General features: G+C 44.6%; 1 protein-coding gene and 1 long non-coding RNA gene across 2 annotated transcripts in view; one reads left to right on the top strand and one right to left on the bottom strand.

The window, feature by feature from the left end:
• LOC115508747 overlaps positions 1-16,015 on the bottom strand; it is a 240,454-nt gene extending 224,439 nt beyond the window's left edge. The window contains exons 1-2 of the mRNA XM_030307729.1: positions 15,892-16,015; positions 15,487-15,805 (exon numbers count right to left, since the gene is read on the bottom strand). Of these exons, the coding sequence (XP_030163589.1) occupies positions 15,487-15,805; positions 15,892-15,949 (377 nt within the window). The 5' untranslated portion in view covers positions 15,950-16,015. The remainder of the gene's footprint in view (positions 1-15,486; positions 15,806-15,891) is intronic.
• On the top strand, positions 308-5,563 carry LOC115508753. Its single transcript, XR_003967103.1, has 3 exons — positions 308-352; positions 1,388-1,520; positions 5,497-5,563. It is a non-coding gene; the product is annotated as an uncharacterized LOC115508753 (long non-coding RNA).
• Positions 16,016-27,596: the final 11,581 nt, after the last annotated feature.

The raw sequence follows: 27,596 nt of genomic DNA, 5'->3' as shown, positions 1-27,596 counted from the left end.
AAGAAGCCCCTTAGAAGCTGTTCTGTGATCTTTAGATATGCAGGTGTAGCCCCACCTCTGTGGGTAACTAGCTTCGGACAAGGTATCTGCCATCTCTGGGCTCCCATATGCCCATTTGTTGTGTGGGCATTGGGCCATGTTGTCCAAAGGGACCTTCCTGTTCCAACCGCTTAGAAACCTGTGATTAAGAGCAGGGCGGTGTCTGCTGTGGCTGCTCAAGTGAGAAAGGAGTTGAGGGTTAGTGATAAAGAAGGTTTTCTTACAGGTCCTTCTGCCTGTGTGACAGAGTAAGATCCTAGTGGGCATGGGAGCAGGTGTCTTCATTGGATTTGAACACATAATTGATTATCAGGTAGAAGATTTTATGTCTTTCTTATGTGTGTCCAAGGAGGAGTTGGGCTTGTCTTGCTTGTAATCTTGATTGAGCCATATAGGATTCATCTCAGGGGCTCTATTTTTTGTTGGAACCAGTGCACTATGGCCTTCTCCAAGGAACCCCTAGACAGCTTGCAACCTATGTGCACGGTTCTGTGTGGTGTTCGGTTGTTGCAGACTCTGAGTCTGGGGTTCTCTCTCTGTCCAGCAAGAGAGTGAATGAAGAATTAAATGTGAGAGAGGCTAATGTCTGGGAGGAGACAAGAGCCCCGAGTAAGGGTCCTTGCTCTGTATTTATCAGGATCAGAAGGGTTACGTGCAGCAAGAGACAATAAAACAGTGATCATTAACTCGTGTGTGAGAGAAAGGAGGTTTCAAAGATATGTGGTGTTATGGGTTTGGGTCAATACAAAACAAAATCCTGGTGCTGTGCAGATGGCTGTTTACAGCAGGCAGCGGGCACCCTGTCTGTTTATGTTAACTTACCTACTGGATAAGACAGATTGAGCATGCTACCTCAGGGTCAACAAGGCACTTTTTTTTTTTTTTTTTTTTTTTTTTGCTAATTAGCTCCAGGCAAGTTCACCCTGCTGTGGAGGTCTATCGCCCTGTTTACCCATTTATCTATTCTGGACACTTCCATCCTGTGGCCGCTTTCTGCTCTAAGCCTTGTTAACCCATTGGTGCAAGCTCAGGGAATTCCTAAACTTATTCCCCACAGTCAGTTAAAAAAAACTTGATCCTGAGACATTCTAATTTTGGTATCTTCATTTAAAAAGCAAAGGAAAGAGGGGCGCTTGGGTGGCTCAACTGGTCAAGTGTCCAACTCTTGATTTCGACCGAGGTCATGATCTCACAGTTCATGAGTTCAAGCCCCCTGTCAGGCTCTGTGCTGACAGTGTGGAACCTGCTTGGGATTCTTTCCCTCCCTCTCTGCCCAACCCCTGCTCACATGAACGTGCACATACTCTCTCTCTGTCTCAAAAATTAATTAATTAATTTTTTTAAAAAGCAAAGGAGAGAAATCAGAGGCACTTGAACAAGTTGAAGTGGACAGGAAAACAGTGAAGAGAGAAGAAAGGAGTATAGTCAACCTACAAACCCAAGCCAAAGATGCACAGAATTACGCAGTGTTGGCATTGCCGGTGAGTACTCAGAATTTTCTCAAAGAGGGGTCTTGAGTCAGGACTGGGGAGGCAGTGGAGGCCTTATTCATCAAAGTACGGGGGAGGAATGACCTTGTCATTAAGATCTGTCTCAGTGTTATTTTATTATGTTCCTGGGATATAGATCTACTGGATTCCAGAACCTCACCAAAACACCCATGTTGTCATAACTCAACATTATCTTCCTTCAGAAGGCAATAACTTCACTTTTTCCTTTAGGTTTTGCTTCAAACACACCTACCCTTAAGCTCTGTTTCACTCTGAAGTTTAGATTTACATCATATTTTGCAAGAGTGTGGGAGATATATGGCTATCCTGAGAATTGGAAGAAAAGCCTTACTACTCTATAATAACAAATGAGATAATAATCCCACCACATTATGCAGAAGTAGGTGCATTTTATATATGGGTAGTTTGTAGAAAGTTTACAAATTTGAGGAAATATTAACAATTACTATAGTTATTTCTTTAGATGCTATGATGTTACTATACTCTGCTGTGAATGAACAAAAATCTTGGAGAAGAAATATCTTTGATTTATTATCCTCGACTCTTATCCTCAACTCTTTCCATATCCACAATTCTTAGCATTTCAAAATGACGCATATTTTATTGTTTGAAGGACAATGTCAGATGTGACTTTTAATGAGTCCCTGAGCTCCTGTGTTAGCTGAGATGGCTCAGGGAAGCCGTTCGGTTGTAATGGGAAAGGACACTGTGATGTGCTGACCCTGTGCTCGAACTGTCCTGTGTGGAACCTCCTTTGGTCCCCAGCAACCCTATGAGAAAGATTTGGTAACGTTCCTGGATTGTGCTGTCAGTTAAGTGGCTGAGCAGGAATTCAAATCCAGGTTTTTATCACTCCAAAGGCCTTATGGGGGCCCCTGGGTGGCTCAGTTGGTTAAGCATCTGACTTCAGCTCAGGTCATGATCTCGAGGTTCATGAATTCCAGCCCCGCATCAGGCTCTGTGCTGACAGCTAGGAGCCTGGAGTGTGCTTTGGGTCCTGTGTCTCCTTCTCTCTCTGTCCTTCCCCTGCTCATGCTATCTCTCTCTCTCTTTCTCTTTTTCTCTCTCTCTCTCTCATTCTCAAACAAAGAAAAACAACAAAGGTCTTGTGGTTTTCATCATTCTCCTATTCATTCATTCATTCATTCATTATTCATTCAAAGCCAGCAAACCATTTTGCACATTGGATATGGCTTCCTCCCCAGGAAGCTTCTTATAGATGGAGAAGTGGAAAATTCAGGACACTTACAAAAGCCATTCAGTCCCCAACAGTGATGAGAATAGAGTGACCTAACTGAAAGAAATATCACAGATTGCGTCCTTGGGCTCCTAGCGCAGACCTTGCTGAGGACACAGATGCAGGAGACAAGTCCTATATAGACAGTGGCTAGGTCCTTGGGAGCTAGAGAGGCATGGGTATATGTTTTCGGGGGTGTGGCATAGTGGGAGGGCTTCTGTTCAGTGTCAGTGGTGCATTTCCATACAGTGGATCCCAGCAGGTGCAGTCATACAGCCCAGCACCTGCCTCAGTAACTCGGTGTATCCTCAGGCTCCCTGGCAAATCCGTCTGTCCTTTCCTGGCTTCACATCTTTCCTCACTAACACCTTGTTCCTGTACATTTTCACTTGAGGAAATACACAGAATGTGTTTTACAAGCTGGTCTGACATCATTCGATACTAGGGTATATCATACATTCGTCTTTTTTTTAAATTTTTTTAACGTTTTTATTTATTATTGAGAGACAGAGAGAGACAGAGCATGAGCAGGGGAGGGGCAGAGAGAGACAGGGAGACACAGAATCTGAAGCAGGCTCCAGGCTCCGAGCTGTCAGCACAGAGCCCGACTCAGGGCTCAAACTCACCAACCGTGAGATCATGACCTGAGCCGAAGTCGGCCATTTAACCGACTGAGCCACCCAGGCGCCCCTATTATACACTCATCTTTAAGTCACCTGTTATTTGGCATTCTAAAAATGCTGTGATCCTTGGGGCATCTGGGTGGCTCAGTAAGTTAAGCATCCGACTTTGGCTCAGGTTATGATCTCGTGGTTCACAAGTTTAAGCCCTGCATCCGGCTCCGTGCTGACAGCTCCGAGTGTGGAGCCTGCTTTGGATTCTTTGTCTCCCTCTCTCTCTCTGCCCCTCCTCTACTCACACTCAGTCTCTATGTCAAGAATAAAAATAAACAAAAAATAAATAAATAAAAATGCTGTGTGTCCTTTTTCTTGGTAATGGATGGTATGAGATGTGTTATTAAAATGTCGCCATTTGTATCTAAAAGAGAAACAAAAGCAACAATTAGCAAAATTTTGACATTCACTAAAATAGTACACATTTGTTCTCTATTAATGGAAAAGTTGGGGTCTAAGATTTACATTTTCTTCCTGAAGAATTCAAGGTCATGGTGGAATCTGTCAGGTTAGTTTGAATGACCATGTGGGCGGCCTTCTGCTGACTAGATTGTCCATGCTTAACACCAGCTTTCTTTACTGAGTGAAACGCCCCGTGGGTAAAGCCACTCACAGCTGCCAAGGGAGGCCACCAGGACCATCCGGGACAGGAGCCACATTCTGCCAGCACTTGTCAGGAGAGGTGGTTGAATACGGGGCTGATCACCGTGCAGATCTGGTGGCTGTTGCCGTAAGAGGAAGGGGCGTTCTGAGCACACAGCTAAGAACCCACAGTATTTATCCCAAAAGTCCTGCAAAACAGGGCTATTAACCCACGTTATCAGCAGATTTCTCTGACCGCTGGGTGATTTTTACCATCCAATGATATTGGTGTAAAGAAACCATTTTCTTGTTAAAGGACTAAAGTCCTTTATGGTTTAACACAGAGAGTGGAAGAGGGAGAGAGAGGGGGGCAGTTCTTCGAGTTCTCTTCTGTGAGTTTTGATTACCTGCTTCCTCTCTCTCTCTCTCTCTCTCTCTCTCTCTGTCTCTCTGTCTCTTTCGTCCTTCCATTGCAGATTGCAGTTTGGGTAATTTCTAGTGTCCTATATTTATCTGATTCTCTAATTCTCTCCTTACATCTCTTATATCTAGTGAGCCTCTCAGAGCATTCTTCATTTCTGTTGCTGTGGTTTTTAGTTTTGCTTTTCCTTTTGGTTCTTTCCCATAGTTTCCATTTGGGACTTTCCATAATTTTCGGTGAATTTACCCGTTTGATCTTCCATATTGTCCATCTCTCTATTGGATTAGAGCCTTGAACATATTAATCATAGTTATTTTAAATTCCTGATACTTCCACCATCTATCTGTAGTATGTCTCAGTCTGGGTCTGGTGACCGCTCCGGGCCCTCACACTGTGTTTCCTCTTGACTTGCTGTATGCCTCCGAGTGTTTGGTTGGAAGCTGGCCACGTGGTGTGGTAGAGTGGATACTGAGGTAAATATGTTTTGTGCTTGAAAACCAGCACACCTTTCCTTCTGCTCGGCCTTTAGTGTGGGGGTTTGGGTTAACTAGGCAGGAGTTAGACCGGATCTGGAGTTGGTTGTCGCTAAGTTATCAGGGTTGAAATGTGTTGTTGCCAGAGTCCAGACACTTAAAAATTCTTTAGTTGTGCTTTGCCTTGGTCCCTTCACTTGTCTTCGAGGCTTCCGTTGTTCTGCTCCCCAGAGAAAGTCTATCTCTGGCTCTCTCTCAGCTCTATTCCGTGGTTACTTTTACTCAAGGTTTGCTGTCATGGGGGTGAAAGGTCAGGAAAGGACACATTCTCTGGTATTTTTATTAAGTCCCACTTTTAAGCAGATACAGTGAAAGTGGATCTTAAGGACGTGGCCTTCATACAAATTCCTGCCTCTATTCCTGAGATGGGACATTTTCTTTTTTTTTTTAATTTTTATTTAAATTTCAGTTAGTAACGTACAGTGTGATATTGGTTTCAGGAGTTCAATCCAAGGATTCAGAAATAAAACATTTTAAATCCTTCTTCCCCCTCCCCCAGATGCTGTGGGTGCCCCCCTACTTCAGGCCATGGGTTTGATTTTGATGCCTATCCTTCTGCAGATGACATCTTGTTACCTTGGGACATAGGGAAGATGTTCCGGCCAAAGCTTTGGTGGTCGCCTCCTTTGCCTTCCCTCAACCGCAGCAGATTCCACCGGCACCTCCCCTGCAGATGAAGTCACCTCTTGTCTCCAGGGGTAATGGGGTGGATCGGGTCTAGGTGGATTTCAGTGGTAGTTGCTGTTTTCCTCCTGCAGCACCAAGGGGGAGGCTTTGTGTGGATTGTCCCTGGCCTTCCCTGCAAGAGTTTTGTGGGCTTCCTGGAGAAGAATCTTAAGAGGTGCTGGGAAATACCCTGGTTATGTTCTCAAGCATTCCCACTCCCCACTAGTCTATACTCAGCTCTCATTATTTCGTTAATAAATTCTACTTGAATCCCGTGACCAAGTGAATATGTTGGACAACATCTGTGTAAGGCGAGCAAATGCTCACATCCTGTGTCTCTCTGCAAGTGTCCGTCTGTCTCCAATGTTTGAGTATGTCAAGCACCCTGCAACCTCACTTCTCTAATGGGCTCAGTCATTAAATTTCAGTTTGTCCTGCTTTTTTTGGATGTTATTGTAAGATGGGAACTGTGCATTCCCAGCTCTCTACGTCTCTGATCACATACAGGTCCTCTTTTTTTTTTTTTTTTTTTTGTATTTTCTTTACATTAAAATTCTATCAGCAACAGAACAGAAGAGATTTTAGGTGACTTCTGCCCACATTCTACTATTTCTCTTTCCCATTTTTTAATTGGGCTTCTTTTCTTAGTATTGAGTTGTGATATTTCTCTCCATATTCTGGACACCAGTCTTTTCTGATATGTCTTTTGAAAATATTTTCTTCTAGGGGTGCCTGGGTGGTTCGGTCGGTTAAGCGTCTGCCTTCGCTCAGGTCATGATCTCATGGTTCATGGGTTTGAGCCCCAGGTTGGGGTCTCTGCTGTCAGCACAGAGACTGCTTCAGATCCTCTGCCCCTTTCTCTCATTGTCCCTTCCCTGCACGTGCTCTCCATCTCTCTCAAAAAATAAACATTAAAAAATTTTTTAAAGTAGAAAATATTTTCTTCTAATCTGTGGATTTTCATTTCATTTTCTTGCAATTTTCCATTTTCCTTCTATGTATAGTATTGCAAAGAGCAGAAATGTTAATTTTTAGAAAGTCCAATTTATCAAATGTTTCTTTTATGACCTTGCTCGTGGTGTCCTATATGAGAAACCCTTGCCTTACCCAAGGTCACAAAGATTTTCTCCTGTATTTTCATCTAGAAGTTTTATTTTTTAGGTTATACATTTATGACTAGAATCCATTTTTAACTAGTTTGTGTATGTGATGTTTCACATCGATTGAGGTTTTTTTCCCCAGATAGATGAACATTTGTTCCAGTACCATTTGTTGAAAAGTCAATTCTTTGTTCATTGGATTTCCTTGGCACGCTGTTAGAAATTAGGTAACCATTTACGTGTTGTCCTATTTCTGGATTCTGTTCCTCTTATCTATCCATTTCTGCTTTTACCCAAACCCCACTGTCTTGATCATTGAGTCTTAATAGTAAGTGTTAGATCTCTTTTTAAAACCGGTTTGGCAATGCTATGTCCTTTGCTTTCCAATATGAAATTTGCAACCAGTTTAGTGATTTCCATGAATAGTCCTCCTGGGATTTTCATTGGGATTATATTGAATCTACTTATCTGTTTGAGGAATGTTTGACATCTAAAATATGTTGAGTTTTGGGGAGCCTGGGTGGCTCAGTCGGTTGAGCATTCGACTTCGGCTCAGGTCATGATCTCACAGTCCGTGAGTTCGAGCCCCGCGTCGGGCTCTGTGCTGACGGCTCAGAGCCTGGAGCCTGTTTCAGATTCTGTGTCTCCCTCTCTCTCTGACCCTCCCCCGTTCATGCTCTCTCTCTGTCTCAAAAATAAATAAATGTTAAAAAAAAATTTTTTTTAAATAAAAAATAAAATATGTTGAGTTTTCCAATCTATGGACATGGTATATCTCTCCATTTATTTAGTTCTTCTTCGGCTTCTGTCATTAAAGTCTTATTGCTTTCAGCATAAGAATCCTTCATATTTTTGGATAAATTTTTCTCTATGTATTATATATGTTTGTTGATATTGTTGTTGTTGCTGTTGTAAATAGTACTATTGGTAAATTTCAGTTTCCAATTGCAACTTGCTAGGACATAAATTGCAATTAACCCTGCATCTCACATCTATTTTACACCTGTATAGTCCACCATGGTGTGCATGTGCCGTATCTGGAACCCACGTTCTTAAACAGGGGACTATTTCTTCCATATACACTTATGAGAACATAATAGATTACATACCACTCTGTAATAATAATGTGCCTACATGTATGTGCACACAGGTATGTATGTGTCTGTGTGTACGTATGTCTCTCAAGGCTCTAGAATGCACGGTTGAGGATTCATCACAGGAAGTACCCTGAATGTGCTTGCTCAGTACTGTTCCCTAAGATTCATCTATTCACACATCCGTTCAGCGAGTGGGTACCGAGGCTACACTACTGACCAGGCACGCGCAGACCCTGGCGATGTCACAGAACCACACACAAGGGTGCTCCTCCGGGCACTTGTATCCCAGCAGCACCAGCCTTCGTCTGCCTTCGTGTGGCGCAGCACCCGGCCCTCGAGTCCCGTCTGGGACCACAGTTGCCTGCCCTCCCTCCATCCCAGTCCCCTCGTCATGCGGCCTGTGTCACCCAGACTCCCTGGAAACCTCAGGACGAATTGCTGAGCGTCCCTGACGCACTCGGCTGTTCTCCACAATCCCAGACAGCAGCTGCCATCAGGAGATGATCCGGTCAATGGGAAGCTGGCTCAGGAGGCTGCCATCCTGCAGGTGCACCTGGTGGCCGTCTGCTTCTTTTCCTCTTGATTCTAGAACTGAGGTACCTGTCAGGGAGCACGGGGTGGGTCTGAGGCTGAGACTGGGACGGGGGCTGAAGTTGCCCACGTGCAAAAGGACCAGAACTGAAGAGAAGACTTGGGGCCGACTTCCTGGCTCCTCTCATACTTTGTACCCATTTGTCCATGGCTCCATCTACTCTGTTCTGTGGACTTTGTAAAAAAGAATCACAGTGGAGGAGACAGGGTGTCTCAGTGCTGCCAATGTATTGCTTTCTTCTGTCTCTGAGCGGGTGTTGTAAGAGACCAAATGTGTATCCGATGCTCTAAAGTCTGATTCATTTTTGTTGGTACCAATTAACGGCTAAGTTAACAGATGCAATGTTGAGTACTGTACATATTGTATTTATCTTTTGTTTTACTGTGTACATAGATATTTCCAGTCGTGTCATTTTGATGACTAACCAGTGAGACAGAGAGAGAGAATAGAGCAGACTTTTCTCCAAATATTCATAGGAAGCATTGAATAATTTCTTAAGATTCTCACACAATCTGAACAGAGCGAAGAAGAAGCTCATTAGCCCAGAAAAAGGACAGACGACTGCTTGTAACTGGTCATCTTGTCTATCCAGGCTTTGCCTCCAAGGACAAGATGGAGACCCGAGAACCCTACTTTCCAGAAGCTTCAGGTCAGCATTAGGTGTGTGTGACAGCTGGTGTCAGGGAAGAAAATAGCGGGTCAAGCAGGGGCCACCCTTCCATCCAAATTCTAATAAGGTTTCTGATTTGTCTGGGGAATATTGGTCAGGTTGTGGCAACAGCAATCCCACCAGCCCATTTCCAGATAGTTAGATTGATGGGGGGGGGGGGGTAAATGGATAGATATAGATGATAGTGATAGAGATAGAGGGAAAGATAGAGCTAGAGCTAGAGATGAGATAGAGAAAAATAGAGATAGAGATAATGACATAGACACAGATACGTAGATAGAGATTGAGATGGAGACAGAGACACAGGTATATCTTGTGCAGATAGTAATATTACAAAATGAATGAAGGAAGGTTTTTGTGTGTAAATGTCCCAATTATTTCCTTCTAAGACATAGAGGCAGAAGTGAAAATTACAAGAAATACTGATAATTACTACCAAGTCCTTCCTCCAGGCTGCACGCTAAGCATTTGGATTTCTAATCTCATAACCTCACACCGTCCCTTCTCTGCTCCACAGAAGAAGGTTCTGGAGAAGCTCCAGCTCACCTCCTCTTCTCATTGCACCCCCTTGGGTTACCAGGGTCTATGCAAATGCAGGCTTTTGTGGTTGTTGTTGTTGTTGTTTTACTACATTCCCTATGACTATTTTCTCAAGGCTCTGAAAGGTAACCTTTGGTTTCTAGATTCAAATAACAGTATTTTCGTTGGTTCTTGGACGATTCTTTTTGGAGACTAGTTTATCTTTTTCAGCTCAGGAAGCTTCATGGACTCAGTTGTTTTTAAAACTCTGTACCTTGTCCACACCACTCTGTAGTTACTTCTTCCTGAACAGGGTCTCCCATAGCACAGAAGCCTCCTTTTTACTAATTAAAACATGGCACAACCTAGGCAGAAAATTAGAAAAAGGCTCTCTTTCCAGGCTCACACAGCCCTGCTCCAGGTACAGGGCGGGGAGGGCTCGGGATGGATTGTGGTCCCCACTGGTGCCCGCTCCCCCTTCACGCAGGCACCTTGAGCAGGGTGCAGTGGTTAGAGCAAATCCAGGCTACATCTCTGGTGTGTGGCAGGGGACAGGAGCGTTGTCATTGCTGAACTCACACGTGTCATCTCTTCCTCCTTCTGATGTTCGAAGAGGCACTAAACTTACCAATTGAAAATAGTTTCCTCGGGGTGCCTGGGTGGCTCGGTCAGTTAAGCGTCCGACTTCGGCTCAAGTCATGATCTAGCAGTTTGTGAGCTTGAGCCCTGCATCGGGCTCTGTGCTGACATCTCAGAGCCTGGAGCCTCCTTTGGATTCTCTGTCTTCTCCTCTCTCTGCCCCTCCCATGCTTATGCTCTGTCTCTCTCTGTCTCTCAATAATAAATAAATGCTAAAAATTAAAAAAAAAAAAGAAAATAATTTTCTCTGGTTTAGAACAGCCCCTTTCAGGCTAGTTCTGTCTCCTTTGTCCCCTTCCTCATCCTTCTGTCTCCCTGCCTCCTGCTCATGCCAGGATCCCATCACTGCACCCGGGAGGAGAGTTAGTTCTCACAGTCTCCCTGCCACCCTCTTCTAGCCCTCAGCCCCGCCCTCTGGATTCAGCCTCTCCCTCTGAATTGTCCTGTGCAGTTACCAGCCCCGAACCCACCCCTACTGACTCACAGCACACCTTGGGATGCAAAGCTCCCACCTCAGCTTCTCATCCAAAGCCTGGCTGCTGCCTCCTGTGGTCCCCTCAGAGCCCTGACCCTCTCACAGATGCTAAGAAGCGTTATGGGTCTCCTACCTATGCAGCCCGTGGGGACAGTCAGGGCTGGTTTGGGCTGGTCTGTGCTGATGTCTCCACTGATGGTGGTGTTCCTCCAGGGCCGTGTTCCAGAAGCTTGACATCAGCCAGATGTTCTCAGAAGTTCCCTCCATGTGTCTAGGATTTTTTTTTCTAAGTTTATTTATTTGTTTTTGAGGGAGGGGCAGAGAGAGAGAGGGGGAGAAAGAATCCCAAGCAGGCTCACCGCTGTCAATACAGAACTGGACTCAGGCCTTTATCTGATGACCAAAAGATCATGACCTTAGTCAATATCAAGAGTCAGACAACTTAACTGACCGAGCCACCCAGGCACCCCAGTTTTGGGTTTCTGTTGAAGAAGTTTCTATCCTCTCTGGGATAAGACCCTCAGAGGCAAGGGAACCAAAAGGAACTTTCACTTACTCTCTCCTCACCATTGAATACCACATCCCGGCCATCAGAACTAGCCCTTTCTCTCAGCGTACACGCTAACCTTGATGACACCACATCTCCCCTTATCTCCATCTAGCACCTCTGGTAAAATCCTGTGTTCCTAGTTTACCAGGCTTACCCGCCAATCTATAAACGGGAGATTTGGAAATTTAGACAATCACTTTCTTTATCGAGTAAATCTGACTTTTAAGCTTAACTATCTCATGATTCACTCAAAACGGGAGCTTATGCTGGCCAAAGCCACTATCTCCTTCTATAGTTGCTATATGTCATGGTTTAGCCTGAACAGAGGAAGGACTCCAGGTGACATGATGTATTAGAGGAAAAAACTGTGCCAGAGACAAATTTCCAAAGCATCACTCTCATTGCATATTTTGTTTGTTTACTGAAGTCTGGCTGCGGGATTTTGAGCGTTCTCCATGTAGTTGACCTATGACACTTTCTGTTAAAACCAGTTCACAAAACAGAGAAGATTTTCTTAGTCTTTCCTCTCCACTTGCAGGAAGAGTCCTGGGGCAGACTGCCCAGAAAGGAACTCTTCCACTGTGACCCGTTGACCATGGCTTCTTGTGTGACCCTCATACTGTCTTGACCAGTATACTGGCCTGGGGAGCAGGTGTGGGACAACCCGTATTTGCCCACAAGTGCCAGAGTGTATTCTTGTAAAGTTAACCTTCACCAAGAATATTTAAAGTGACCTAACAGTGCAATTGAAACACCATGGACAGGGGCGCCTGGGTGGCTCAGTCAGTTGAGCGTCTGACTTCAGCTCAGGTCACGATCTTGCGGTCCGTGAGTTTGAGCCCCGCACCGGGCTCTGTGCTGACCGCTCAGAGCCTGGAGCCTGTTTCGGATTCTGTGTCTCCCTCTCTCTCTGCCCCTCCCCCGTTCATGCTTTGTCTCTCTCTGTCTCAAAAATAAATAAACGTTAAAAAAAAATTAAAAAAAGAAACACCATGGACTATTTGTTTGGAAACATTTCTGTTTCTTTCCAAACATCAATTCTTTCTTCCATGACATAGGTTTATTTGCAGGATTTTTGTGATGATCACATGAGTTTCTGGACACACACAACATCTAGCTCATTATCTGGCAGCCATGGAGCTAAATGGACATGAATTCCATTTCATTCATTCCAATACTTAAATAAGTCAAACCAGCCATTTCAGGACATGGTTAGAGTAACATCTGGGGGTGGGGTACAATTGATAGCCATCACACTCCCTTTCCACCCATACAGAGGCATAACATAACAAGAAATGCATGAAGTGCTTCGTAAGTGCCTATTGCACCAGGAATTCTCATTAAAAAATAGCTATTATTATATTCTAATCAGAATGTTCTATTTATTATGGAACTGAGCTCCTTGAGAGAATGACTGTGTGTTGTATTCTGTAGTTATAAACTAATTAATTCTGGCTTTGTTTTGTTTTTTGGCTGAGCAAGAAAATCCATCAGAGCAATCTGCTGACCCATAGACTGCAAATGCTAATTCTACCACTTTCAGAATATAACTGTAGATTTTTGGTAATTACTTTATAACTTCAATTTAGAATTTAAGAAAATAAAGGTTACAGAATTACTGCAGCTAGGAATGATCAGCTTGTGACTGATACAGTTAAATGTTGACTCATAGATAGCAGGAAAGCAGATAAGGAAGGACAGAAAAAATAGGTCAATTATAACAAAGGCAAGAGACTGGATTGTAGTTGACATTATGAAAATGGCAGATGTTTATCTAGTTTCATTTAATAAGAATTAGGATTGTGTCGCTACTGTGCACTTGTTTATTGTATTAAAAACATCAAGACACAGAGTTGTATTCATTATAATATTGGTTCATAAAGCACTATAATCATTTATCTACACAGAGATCTATTTACTTTATTCATTTTATTCTACTTAGGTGTTGATGATTTAATAAGTTGGCAAAGACCCAAGAAACCCTGCTTTTTCTGAAGGTCAAAAGCATTACAAATAATGTACATGCTTCTGTCTACTAAATTTATCAACTGGAAAAGCACAGAATTAAATGATAATCTGTCAACACCTGCCCAGTTTCCTGTTTCATTACTGAAGGAACAGGGCACATCCTGTTCTGTTAGACATGGCACCTTGGTGGTTTTGTGGAAGGTGAAATGAAAAGGAACTAGATAAAATCTTCTCCCGAATCCCAAATTTTTTTACTTACTTTGGGGCAGACATAACCAACTTATTTGACTGTCTGCTTGAATTTCATTCTTTTGCTCCTCCAGATGGATGGTCTACCTCTCTTTACTTTGCCCCAGGCTTTACGAGGTGGACCCTCATGGACCGCATGGATGGTCTTCCTTATCCTTTGGTTACTGTTTGGAAGCGGTCAATGGAAGCATCAGGAGGAGGCTGGGAAATGGGAGCAGAGTGAGCTCAGGGTTCCCTCCATGACAGATGGCCTTGGGTTGGCTGCAACTTCCCCTGGGCCCAACATATAGGGCCATCTACCCCAGAGAGAGAGTTTGTGCTCGGGACCCAAGAGGTGTAGGTGAAAGTGGCTATTTCCTTTTATACCAATTAACCCACTGGAGGAATTTCTTTCTTTTCTCCCTGGTCTCTGGATCCACAGGCTTGGAAATCTGGTCCCCAAGAAGGAATGCTTTTGTCAGGGGACATGGTGATGGTTCTTTGAACTTCAACTTCTATTGGCCAGCATTCAATGGATCAAGCAAAGATGCCCATTAGTGTGATCCATAGGGGTTAGTCTCCTGGTGCACAAGGCGGGGTGGAGAGAACATGAAGCATGGATCCTGGGGGTGAAATAGAATTTTTGGCAGAATCCACACTTTATGCCCCATCATCCATGCTTGATTTTTGACTGGAAGAGAAATCTGTGCCCCCAAAGAAGGGGACACACAGAGTCCTATTGAAAGTCTATCTTTTTCTCAGTTTCCAGGTAAAGAACACATGGGGCTGATTTTCTAGCAATCTTTCATGAAATGAAGTGGGTCACGTTTTCAGGCAATAAAAGGGCCAAACAATCTTGCTGAAGGAAATTGTGCGCAACGCTGTGGGAAATTCTGCCGGAGACCATCTCATTCCTGGTTTCTGTTCATTGATGACATCTTGCACTAACTGTTGGTTGGACTCTTTCACGGGCAGGCGCGTCCTAAATACAAATCTCCTTCCACAAAACAGAAGCTCAGTGAGATAGAGGAGGAGTTAGTGAAACTGAGGATCATTAGACGTTCAGTAATCATTTTTACCAAAAAAATTTGAAATTTTAACTGAAATTTCATAAAGTTTGAATTTTCAACTAAAAATGTATTTAATTCAGCTTAGACCTCCTCAGAGAGCTTTTTCTCCCCCCCCCCCACACACACACAGCAGCAGGGGCTTTCCTGTTTGGGGTGGGGGGATCAGTAACATAGTTTTTCTTGTCTTTTTTCTTTTCTTTCTTACTTTCTTTTTCTTCTTCTTCTCCTCCTCTTCCTCCTCCTCTTCCTTCCTCTTCTTGTCAAGAAGTTGACTAATTTTATAAGAAGTTAGTGAACATAGTGATATATTTTTGGTATAATTTTGCTTTAATACAGAAATCAGTCACACATTGTAGCAGTTAAACCTCCTCACTTTACAGAGGAGAGAACAGAGGTCCAGGGAAGCTGGTCCCCAAATCCCATATGGAATCACTTTCAAGGAGAAGGGGAAGGCGGAGGGCCCGGGGTCTCGTCCAGGGCTGATGCATGCACCTGCCCTGAGGATCATTTCCCCCTCAGGAGAGTGAGCGCCAGGCATGGGTGAGGGTGCTGCGAAGTCAGCCACACTGTTTCCTGGGCTTCTGATCAAGGAGTCTCTCTCTCTCTGTACAGGAACCAGCAGTGGGCGGGGCGGCAACTTAGAAACTGGAGTCAGGAGCTGCCTTTCAGTCTTGGCTTGCACCCATTTTGTGCAGAATCCCCAGAGAGTCTCTCGGCCTTGAAATTATTTGCACAATATTTTATTCCCACATTCTTCAGGGGATGTGGTCAGAATCTTAAATGGCCTGTCCATAACAGCCAGGGGTGCTGAGGGCTGACTCAGGGCAACCGCAGGGATCCAGAGCAAGTGGAAGGTGCCAGGCAGGCAGGGACCAAGGAATCAGAAACCTTTTTGCTCAGGGAGCGGAGCAGCACGTGCAGCTGTGAGCTTCCCAGGCAGCACAGTAGTACACGCCCTCGTCGCTCTTCTCCAGCTTCAGCACGGACAGGTCACAGCTGTTGCTACCCTTGCCCCTCTTGGCATTGACTTTGTCCGCTTTCAGGCCCCCATCTCTCTGCACAAACTTTCCGGACATGTCCAGTCTGAGGAGCCTCTTGGGGGCTGCACCTTCCTGGTGGTGGTACCAGTGGATGTAGCTGACCTTGGTGCTGGCTTTGCACCACAGAGTGGCTGAGCGGCCTGCCTGCGCCACGACCATAGAGGGCTGCTCCAGGCTGATCGCTGCCCAGCTGCCTGCGAGGGGGACAGAGGTGAGACAGGAAGGCTGGGAACCTCAGGACGCCCCACGCATCCGCACCGGGGAGGGAATCAGGACTTACCAGGAAACAGGAGGGCGCACAGGAAGGCAAGGGGACACAGCATGGTTCTGCTTCCCATCTGTGGAGAGAAGCCCAGGGTGACCTCCTGGCTGCACCTGCTGGAAGGAGACTGACTGGGTGGGTGGCAGAGGGCAGGTTAGGGTCTGAGCTCTGTGTCCCTTAGGTGCCTGCAGGTACTGGGGAGAGAGAGGTGGGAAAGTGGGAGGGACCTGAGGGCAGAGTCAGATCTGACCACAAGGGGGAGAGGAACCATCAATGGTCAGGGGCTGAGAAATGGTGGAGCAAGAGTACCAGCAATAATAGTAATCCCTTCATTGGAAATGGACTACACCTGAGCACCGCACTGATCGCTCGATTAAATGAGATGTCGCCCCGTATATGCTAGAATTGCTACTCTGTAAAAGAGTACAATAACAGGTGTCATCGCAGAAGCTCGGAAGGGAGGAAGGGCAAGGACTCTGGCTGACCATCCTCTGCTCGGGGACCACGTGCAGGGGATGCGAGGCTGTCACAGGAGCAGCTCTGAGAGCAGACTGTCCCAGACAAGCGTGAGTGTCATGGTCCCAGAAAATCCTTGCTGGGCAGACGTGTCATGGTTGACCCTTAAGAAAATATAAAACTTCCGTCACACTAGAATGGAAAGAGAATTCTTAAACAAAAAAAACTAACAAGAGAAATCTCCCCACGAATGTTAAAGAAACTATAAAACTACGGCACAGAAAAGAGCACGGTATTGACACCAGCGTTTGTTTGTGGAGCGCAACGTGTCCTGGCAGGGGCGAGTGGGGAGAGGGTGAGAATGAAAAAAGATCTTCATTTATATCCTCTGGACCTAGGGGCATCTGGGTGGCTGAGTTGGTTAAGCGTCTGACTTCGGCTCAGGTCATGATCTCACGCCTCGTGAGTTCAAGCCCCACGTTGGGTTCTGTGCTGACAGCTCAGAGCCTGGAGCCTGCTTCAGATTCTGTGTCTGCCCCTCCCCTGCTCGTGCTCTCTCTCTTTCTGTCTCTCAAAAATAAATCAACATTAAAAAAAATTATATCTTCTGGGCCTAGCATTATTAGTGGTGATTATAATTTATTTATATTTAGATTTTAAAATTCATGTTGACAGTGTCACCAACCAAGAGGTCAGTGCGAGGGGAAAATGCAAATATACAATTTTTCTTTTAATGTGTGTTCATTGTATTTAAGAAAAAAAGTATGAGCAGGGGAGGGGCAGAAGGGGGGGACAAAAGATCTTAATTGGGCTCTGCGCAGACAGCAGAGCCCAATGTGGGACTCGAACACACAAACTGTGAGATCATGACCTGAGCCCGAAGACAGACACTCAAACTGAACTACCCAGGGGTTTCTGGGCTGGGACATGGATGGGAACGTGACTTTATGCAAATCACTACTGAACACACTGGACTAAAACAGGGGCTGACAGTGGAGGAGAGAGGAAGCCTCACTAGGGCCCAGTTCACTCTCCCGGGCCCGGTGCTGCTCGGGCCGCCCGCAGCTTCCCAGAAACCAGCCCCGTCCCCTGCTGGTGCTGGGGCGGGGCTGGGCCAGGGCACTTTCCAGAAGAGTTGAGGGCAGCCCGGAAACCTCAGCCAAAGCTCCACATCCTGCCTGCCTTTCCCACGGGCTCCGTGGCTGCCAGGTGCACGTGGCCTGCGGGGACCTGCCCGTTCAGACGCCTTCACGTGTGGCCAGCCTTCCAGACCCACTTGTCTGGTGAGTGGTCCAGTCGTGGGGCCCAGCCAGGGGCCCCCCCACTCTCTGAGCAGCCGACGCTGTAATCTGACACATGGTGGCTGAGGGGAGAGGTCCTTCTCAGCACGGAGCTGCCCAACAGGGACATTTGAAAGCTCTGAATGATACCTCCTGAGTCTGTGAAGATTTATTACATTGACAAGGACAGAATGACAGCTCCAGTCCAAGCCCTGCCACTTGGAGGATGTGTGTCCTTGGGAAAGTCACTGTAAATGGGAATAACAATGCCTACTCTGGAGACTTCATCTATCCTGGGTCTGGGATTTGGCCAAGTTGGTTGCTTTGTAAATAAATGAGATCAGTCAGTTTTAAGTACAATGTGGTCCTTATACCCACTTGTTCCTCATAATAACATGTCAAAGTAGTTATACCAACCACATTTGACAGATCAACTAACTGGAATCTTAAAATGTTTCAGCTGCTCAGAATCACATAAATAATGGAGCCTTGATTCAAACCCAAGTCTATGAAATTCCAAAACCCATCACACCATCCATTTTCTAAACATAGAATTCAACATATATATAGAGTTACTTTTAAGCTCTAAAGAGTAAGGAGCCAGGAGGAAATTTCAGAATGATAGCAGAACTCAAGACCTCTCACGCGCCAATAAGCAAAGAGCATAAGCTATTCTTGAAGAGTCGTTATTAGTGCTGGACCTCGAATGTAGTAGAAATTCTAGCACTTGTGAATTAATAGTTGCTTGCCTTTTGTGAGAGACTATTTTTATGTTTATTAATTTTTGAGAGAGATAGAGAGAGAGAGAGTGAGCGGGGAAGGGAACAGAGAGAGGGAGACACAGAATCTGTAGCAGCTTCCTGGCTCTGAGCTGTCAGCACAGAGCCTGACGCGGGGCTCGAACCCACAAACCGCAAGATTGTGACCTGAGCCGAAGTTGGATGCTTAACTGACTGAGCCACCCAGGAGCCCCATGAGAGACTATTTTTTAAAGGCCATAACAGAAAAATCATTAATCCAGCAAATACTTTATTCAATGTCAAGCATTGTACATCTTGATTCCTTCCTTGCATAAAGTAGGTGTTCTTCATCCCATTCTGCAGATGAGACAGAGGCTTAGAGAGGGTAAGTAACGTACTTGAGATTGTCTAGCTAAGAGCACAGCAAGAACTAACTTCAAGACCTTCGGGTTAAGGAAGCACGTGCCCCAGGTAACCTGCTTGGATGTTTGTGATTCAGGGATTAATTTCTGTCCTCATTGAGCTGTTGCTTTGAATGCAAAACGTGGTGTTGTTATACTTAACCATTTGTTTTCAATATTGTGCTTAAAAACTATGGTAGTTTGCTTGGTAGTTACTCTGACTTCTCGCGCCCCCTCCTGGCCATTACAGGTATGTCATACACCTTATAATTCTTGCTGGAGCCCAGAGAAGTGAAGTCTGTTACAGGAAAGACTCAGCCTGGTCAGTGGAAGAGTCCAGAAATACTTGGCAGGAAACTTGTTTTTCCAGTTGTGTACTCACTGTGTTTGGGAGTTGTAGGTAAATGGGTCCTTATTGGAAGCCGTTTTGTTTCTTTGTTTTGTTTTGTTTTTTCAGCCTCAACGAGAGGATTGATATGTTTGGTGTCTTGTGTACCTGTGAAAACTATAGAAATGTGGTTGTTTCTTTTTTTTAAGTTTTAATTTATTTTGATAGAGGGAGGGAGAGAGTGAGCACGAGCAGAGGAGGAGCAGAGAGAGAATCCGCAACAGGTTCCGTGCTGTCAGTGCAGAACCCTACATGGGGCTCAGTCTCACCCACTGTGAGATCATGACCTGAACCGAAATCAAGAGTGAGACACTTAACCAACTGAGCCACCCAGACACCCTGAGATTTGCTTTGAATAATACATCTTTACATTTATATAAACGGCATCCCATTCCCATCAATCTGTGTCTGTCCATCCGTCTGTCCACTAGGCTCACTGCTCCTCTGTGCTGCTCCTTCTGCCGCTGGTTGCAGTCACTGCATGAATCCCTCCACCACCAGTGACAGTCACTTGTCCTGCTGCACATACTGGCTGTCACCAGCGAGGCTGGCACCCACACCTCAGGGTCTCTGCATGCTGGGAGTCGCGTTTCCCTGGGAACATCATCCCGGGGTTGCGGCTGCCAGGAAATACACATACACCTTGTCTCTAAATACTGTGCTTATTATCTGACATCATAGTTTTTACCAACCTGATGGCCACCAAACAGGATCACATTGTTTCAGCAGGTTATTGCCCTGGGCCGCTGATGAGGAAGCTGAGGGTCTCTGTTTATACCTGGCACCCACTGAAGTCTGTCCCTTGAACACTTGGCCGTCTGTGTCCTTTGGGCACAGCAGAAAGGAGGCTGGCGGCAGAGGCTACAGCACCCAGAGGAGCCAGGCTGCCCACGGCCGGGCCCACTTTTCCTGGCCGTGTGACCGGACCCGGTTCTCATTGCACTGAATCTCAGCTTCTTCGTCTGCGAAAAGGGAAATCAGCCCACACCTCACAGGTTTGTGAGGATTAAACAATTTAATACACGTGGAATACTTAGGAGAGTGTCTGGCAAATCAAGATTGTTAGTTATTCTTACAGTTCCTATTTATTTTTTATTTTTGAGAGAGAGTGTGCAAGTGGGGGACAGAGGCAGAGGGAGAGAGAGACAGACAGACAGACAGACAATCTTGAGCAGACTCCAAGCTCAGTGCAAATCCCGATGTGGGTTCGATCCCAAGATCCTGGGATCATGACCTGAGCCAAAATCAAGAGTCGGATGCTCAACCAACTGACCTACCCAGACAGCCTTACATTACCTATTAACAGTAATTTATAAATCTTATAAATACAAAAAATAGATAATTGGGCATTATACAAGTATTGTTATAATACATCATTACAAATAGATTACACATAAAAATAAAGGTAGATTGTATAAACATTAAATAATTAAAATTAAGGTTATAGTAATTGTTCTTAATTACTTCTTGACTTGAATGAATTTGTTTCTCTTTGATATTTATCCTGTGTGAGTTTTAGCTGTTGCAAATATCCTCAGCTAATCTACTGTCTAAACTTCATGAAAGCACTTTCACTAAATAGTGATTCTCAGTTTTGTAGTCAAACGTTTGTATGACTATATCCTTTACATACTTTGAAGTCCTGTTTCAGAAAACTTTTCCCTCTTCAATATCATAAAAGCCTTCTATCATTTCCTGTTATATTCAGTTTGAGATTTTCCTCCACGCTGATCCTGGTGTCAGTGTGTCTGGACATCTCTGAACTCATCAATCACTCAGTCTCTCGTGTATTTGCTCCTTGCACTTGTACATAAGGTCCCCGTAGCAGAGTCCGAACACAGAGAAGATGGGTGGGGACTTTATCGGTTACTGGGGACACAAAGACTGAGTTGTACTGTTTCTACGCTGAATGCAGTAAGGAACCCGGATGGACGCTGGCGGAGACGTGAACTGGTGGGGAATGATGTTCACCCCTGATAAGCTGATGTTGAGTATGGAGTTACAGCGAGAAAAAAAAGAGTTAATCAATCGGAAGATATTAAGAATTCCCTTGTATAGGGGCGCCTGGGTGGCGCAGTCGGTTACGCGTCCGACTTCAGCCAGGTCACGATCTCGCGGTCCGTGAGTTCGAGCCCCGCGTCCGGCTCTGGGCTGATGGCTCAGAGCCTGGAGCCTGTTTCCGATTCTGTGTCTCCCTCTCTCTCTGCCCCTCCCCCGTTCATGCTCTGTCTCTCTCTGTCCCAAAAATAAATAAAAAACGTTGAAAAAAAAAAAAAAAGAATTCCCTTGTATAAACATTGAGTCAGCAATTGTGCTTTTCATTCTATACGATCTCTTAATTTTATGTACCTATAAACATAAACGTGTCAGAAAGAAATGTAACCAAAAAACGCGGCTCGTGTAAGAAGAAATTGCTGATTGTGAAGGTTGTCAGATGTTTGGTGATACAAGGACGTTAGTACTACATTGCATTTAGTGTCTGCCTGTAAATTTAATTAGTGTCAGAATGTAAAATACCTTCTCTTCCAGGTAGCTCACTCTGGCTGGTGTGTGTGTGTGTGTGTGTGTGTGGTGATTTGCTAACACACACTGACTCTGCATTTGGTTAATACTTCCTGAGCTTGACCCCCATGTCCCTTGACTTCCATTCTGTCAGTCAAGGCTACTGTGGGCATCACACTGGTCAGCTGTCACATTGCTACGATCCTAGTTGGGGGAAGGAGGGACAAGGCCCAGGTCCCTTGGGATTGTCTCTGGGCTCCCCAACCACCAGGGGGAGCCCTGGCTCTGTATTCCAGGGGTCCCTCCTGTGGGGAGAGGTCTTTGCAGGTTGGACCTTGTGGGGGACAAACCTGAGTGTCCCAGCACACCAGCCTGCTAGACCGAGGGAGGAGGGTCGCCTGCTAGACCATGGGAGGAGAGGGAGCATGAGTAGCTAGTCAGGGGTTGGGCAGCACGGAGAAGCCCACTCTGGCCCCATCAGCGTTTAGCAGCTGGGGACAGGGTGACATGAGGGGGCCCGGGCTGGCAGAGCTGTTCCAGGCATTGGGTGCTTGTGGCACAGACAGGTCTCTTTGTGGGGTTGGGATGTCATAGCTGGAGTCCACGCTCATAGCTAATCTGTGTGCAGCTTTTCCGTATGAATAGAAACACAACATTGATCATCTCTTCTCCTGCCCCAAATCCTTCAGTGACATAAAGGATTGAGGAAGTCATGGGTCCTTAGCCTGATAGAAAGCATGTTGTCACCACCCTAACGCAGTTGTCCAATCTCCGGGTACCGTCTCCTTGTGTTCTCTCAGTGTTTCTGGAAACATGCATGTCACACCATCAACCCTTTGTCCAGCTTGCGTCTTCCACCCTTCACACTCTTCTCTGCAATCCTCTACATACAGGAGAGAAAGCTCCCCACTCCCCACCCCCTGGCTCCTGGGAGAACATTCTCTGCATCTCCTAGGACATTTCTCGCACCTGTGCGGGTTGCACTGCCTTCAGCACTGACCTGTCCTCATTCTATCACTGGGATGGAAACTTGACTTACAGACTGAGTTATTTTATTCCCAGCATCGAGCTTAGTAAATATCAGAAGCACACCCATACACAGACAGTAAAGCAGATTCCAGGCAGAAAGACTCAAATGAAAGATCAAAGGCACAGAAATGTGACATAGTGACTCGGGAACTACAAGTAACTTGATATTCCAGACTATTGACATTGGATCTAAAAGCAGATTAAAACACAGAAGCATAGGAGCGCCTGGGTGGCTCAGTCAGTTAAGACTCCGATGTCAGCTCGGGTCATGATCTCACGGTTTGAGAGTTCAAGCCCCATGTCCCACTCTGTGCTGGAAGCTCGGGGCCTGGAGCCTGCTTCAGATTCTCTCTCTCACTCTCTCTCAAAAATAAATAAACAATGGGGCGCCTGGGTGGCGCAGTCGGTTAAGCGTCCGACTTCAGCCAGGTCACGATCTCGCGGTCCGTGAGTTCGAGCCCCGAGTCAGGCTCTGGGCTGATGGCTCAGAGCCTGGAGCCTGTTTCCGATTCTGTGTCTCCCTCTCTCTCTGCCCCTCCCCCGTTCATGCTCTGTCTCTCTCTGTCCCAAAAATAAATAAACGTTGAAAAAAATAAAAAAATAAAAAAATAAAAATAAATAAACATTAAGAAAAAAAGGTTAAAAAAACACAAAAGCATAGAGTCAGATGAAATATGGATACGAATTAGCAGAAAATCTCTTTCTCAGCCAGCAGAAACTTAAAGAGGGATTAAACTCTTGATTACCTCATTATGAGAGTTATTTCATGTAGATTTTTTTTTTATGTCCTAGGACTTGTTCTTTTGAAAAAAGGAAGTTCACACTTTAAGTCATACTTCTGCATAGCCTTTATTTTTCTAAGACTAATAAAATTTCTCAGTAGTAACATATTTACTCAATTATAAGTTCAGAAGAGCCAGATAATAGTAATAGAAGGAATAACACCTTAGACATTCTTCGTCAAACTTTACAGTCCTGAATCCATTGGCTTCCTGCCTCTGACTTTTACCCCCACCTAGTGGTGGCTGGGAGCATGACCAGTTCATTGGATTATGGTGCTGAACTTGAACAAGGTCAGGGTGTCCTCCTGGGTAGCTGCTTTGTTCAAGACAAAATGTGGCTAAGTAGTAGGCAGAGAAGGAGCGTTCAAAGTGACTTACTTTATTGTATTATATTTTCATTGTATAAACATGCCAGTTAAGAAAGAATTAAAATTAAATTTATTATTGGAATTAAGGCGCCTAGAAAAGAAGATTCTCCTGTAAAGCAGGGCTGGCTCATTAGGCCAGTGGCTAAAAATTACACAGAACAGGAGTCTGTGTTTCTGCTGTCCTGGGACTGACACAGCGCTGATTGGCGCCTGGGGGACAAGAAGGCATCTGGGGCTGCTCGCCTGCTCTTGACTTTCCTTCTCCAGCGCCCAGGGCAGTGCCGGCACTTAGTAGATTTACAACTGTGGAAGGAAGGAATGAGAAGAAGGGAGAAAGAAAGACATCAGAGTAACCAAAATTTAAAGTGTTAACATTTTCCCTTATAAAGGAGTGGTTTGAAGTTTAATATCCTAGAGATTTGAAAAATTGTTAGATGCGCTCTGAGAGGCTATATAGGTGGTTGGTTTGCAGGTTTGCGTGTGGGTCTAACCATGTCCTGCTCACCTGTATGCTCCGTGGAAGGATGAGGAAGCACAAGCCTCTGTCAGACGATGGGGTTGAAGGTGTCACGTGTGGTCACGCAGCGGAAGTGAACCAGTCGTGATGCTGAGGAAAAGCTACTTTGTCACGTTCTAAGTCATGGAGACACTGAGAATGAAGACTTTGTATAATACGTAATCTGTGCTAAGCAAATCTGGATGGAGGCATGAAATTGGAATCTGACACCTTCTGAAAGTAACCAGCACACAGGCTGGATTGTCTGGGCCAGTCTGGCTAAGTCCTGTGTCCCCAAGTACGTATTGTTAGAATGCCTTTCATTTTTCTGATGTGTTCTTGCTTAAATAAGCAATTAGGAGTCACCATATTTATAGTCAGTAGATCTGAAACACAGTATTTCTATAAACATTTAAAAATTTTTTAATGTTTATTGTTTTTGAAAGAGAGAGAGTAAGCACAAGCAGGAAAGGGGCAGAGAAAGAGGGGGAAACACAGAATCCAAAGCAGGCTCCAGGCTCTGAGCTGGCAGCACAGAGCCCAATATGGGGCTCGAACTCACGAACCCTGAGATCGTGACCTGAGCCAAAGTCGGACACTTAACCGACTGAGCCACCCAGGTGCCTCCAAAATACAATTTTTCTAATGTTTAATAAAATGTTCGAAAAGAATGGAGACATCACTGCTGAGGGTATTACTTAAACTTGATTAAAAAAAAATAGCTTTAAGAGGTATAATTTGCATAGCATACAATTTGTTCCTTGTACATTTGTGATTGATTGCATGGTTTTTCGTAAATTTATACTTTTTAAACAATAAAATTGTAGATCAATTATATCATCCAAAGTAGTTTCTTTATTTCCACTTATTCCTTGCTCCTATTTCCAGTTCTGGATAAACCACTGATCACTTTTTATTTTATAAATCTGTCCTTTTTGGACAATTAATATAAATTAAATTATACATTGTGTAGTTTTTTACATCTGGCTTCTTCTACTTAGCGTAATGTTTTTGAGGGTCATTCATGTTGCATGCATAAGTAGTTTGTCCCTTTGTATTGCTGAATACTATTGCACTGAGTGGATGACAGCATTTTGATAATTCACCAGTGAATAACATTGGAATTATTGCCAACTTTTGCTATTATGATTAATCCTGCTATAAACTTTTGGCATGCATGTCTTTGTGACAACATTTATTTTTATTTCTATTAGACCGATTTCTAACAGAGGATTCCTTGGGTCTGTAGGTTTCCAAAGCTGCTGCAACATTTTGGTTCCCTCCAGCAGTGTGTAGAATGTGGTTCTCCTTGGTATACATGTAGACAATGGAATATGTACACATTCTTAAAAAAGAATGAAGTTTTTCCATTTGCAACAACATGGATGGACTGAAAGAGTGTAATGCTAAGTGAAATAACTCAGACAGAGAAAGGCAATAACTATACTAGTTCACTTATATGTGGACTTTAAGACACAAAAGAAGAAACACAAATGAAACAGACTAACAAAAAACAGATTCCTAAATACAGAGAACAGACAGCTGGTTGCCGGAGGGGGTGGTGGGTGGGAGGATGGGGGAAATAGATAAATGTTATTAAGAACATTTATTGTGATGAGCACTGAATACTTCGTAGAATTGTTGAATTATTATATTGTGCACCTGCAACTAATATAACACTGAATGCTAATTATATTTCATTTTTTAAAAATCTGTTTCTCCCTGTTCTCACTGACACATTAGAGATTGTCTTGTTGACGATAGACATTCTAGCAGGGGTGAGATGGTGTCTCTTTGTGGTTTTCATCTGTGTGCCCCTAATGAATGGTGATATTGAAAATACTGAGAGGTACTTATTAGTTATTTATGTATCTCCTTCAGATAAAGGTGTGTTTTAAGCCTTTTATTGTTTTTTTAAGTTATGTTGTCTTCTTACTGAGGTGTAGGAGTTCTTTATACATTCTAGATAAAAGTCCTTTCTAGATAAAAGTCCTTTATATGATTCACAAATATTTTTCCCCAGGCCGTAGTCCTTCATTTTCTTCATGGAGCCTCTTGAAGCACACGTTTTGAATTTTGATGAAGTCCAATTCATCAGGATGTATTCTTTTATGGATAATGTGTTTGGGGTCATTTCTAAATGTTTTAAATGTTTATGTATTTTTGAGAGAGATAGATACAGAGCACGACAGGGGGAGGGGCAAGAGAGAGGGAGACAGAATCCGAAGCAGGTTCCAGGCTCTGAGCTGTCAGCCCAGAGCCCGACACGGGACCTGAACTCGTGAACCCTGAGATCATGACCAACGCCCAAGTCCACCCTTAATTGACTGAGCCACCCAGGCGCCCCTGCTTGGGGTCATTTCTAAGAACTCCTTGCCTTCATCCTGTGTCAGAAAGATTCTTTCCTATGTTTTCTTCTAGTAGATTTTATAGTGTTAACTCTTCCATTAAGTTTATGGCCCATTGTGAATTATTTTTCATACATGGAGGAGGTAAGGAATGAAGTTCATTCTTCTGCCCTCAGATACCCAGTTGTAGCTGAAGCATTTGTTGAAGAGTCTATCCTGTCTTGCACTGAATTTACTCAGCACATTTATCAAAATCCAGTTGACCATAAATACGGGTTTATTTCTGGCTCTCAGTTCCCTTCCGGTGACCTGTAGGCTCTCTCTGCACCAGGACCGCACTGGCTTAATTATGTAACTGAATTCTTCTGTGAGCTCTGAAATCAGGTGCTGTAAGGCCTTGCTTGAAAGGCTCACCCTGCTGTCCCCAGGACCCCAACTGTGTCAGTAATAAACCTGTTCATACCCTCTGTGTGTGCAACTTTCTCAGTCTCAACACGCAAGTCAAATTTGGGTGCACCCCTGCCTCCGCCAACTGCTTCTGCAGGGTGACCTTATTGGTCTTCCAAGTGTGTTCTTTCTCAAAAAATTTTTTTTTGTTAAATCTAGGTCTTTAGGTTGCCATGTCAATTCTAGGGCGAGTTTATTTTTTTTTTATTTTTTATTTTTTATTTTTTTTAATTTTTTTCAACGTTTATTTATTTCTGGGACAGAGAGAGACAGAGCATGAACGGGGGAGGGGCAGAGAGAGAGGGAGACACAGAATCGGAAACAGGCTCCAGGCTCTGAGCCATCAGCCCAGAGCCTGACGCGGGGCTCGAACTCACGGACCGCGAGATCGTGACCTGGCTGAAGTCGGACGCTTAACCGACTGCGCCACCCAGGCGCCCCTAGGGCGAGTTTATTAATAGGTGTCCACAAAGCCTGCTCATTGAA

Source organism: Lynx canadensis, chromosome A2 (genome assembly GCF_007474595.2).
Source record: "Lynx canadensis isolate LIC74 chromosome A2, mLynCan4.pri.v2, whole genome shotgun sequence".
In the NCBI taxonomy this organism is placed as follows: Eukaryota; Metazoa; Chordata; class Mammalia; order Carnivora; family Felidae; genus Lynx; species Lynx canadensis.
Note: the sequence above shows the minus strand (reverse complement) of the source record. Positions and strands in the feature narration are given on the sequence as shown.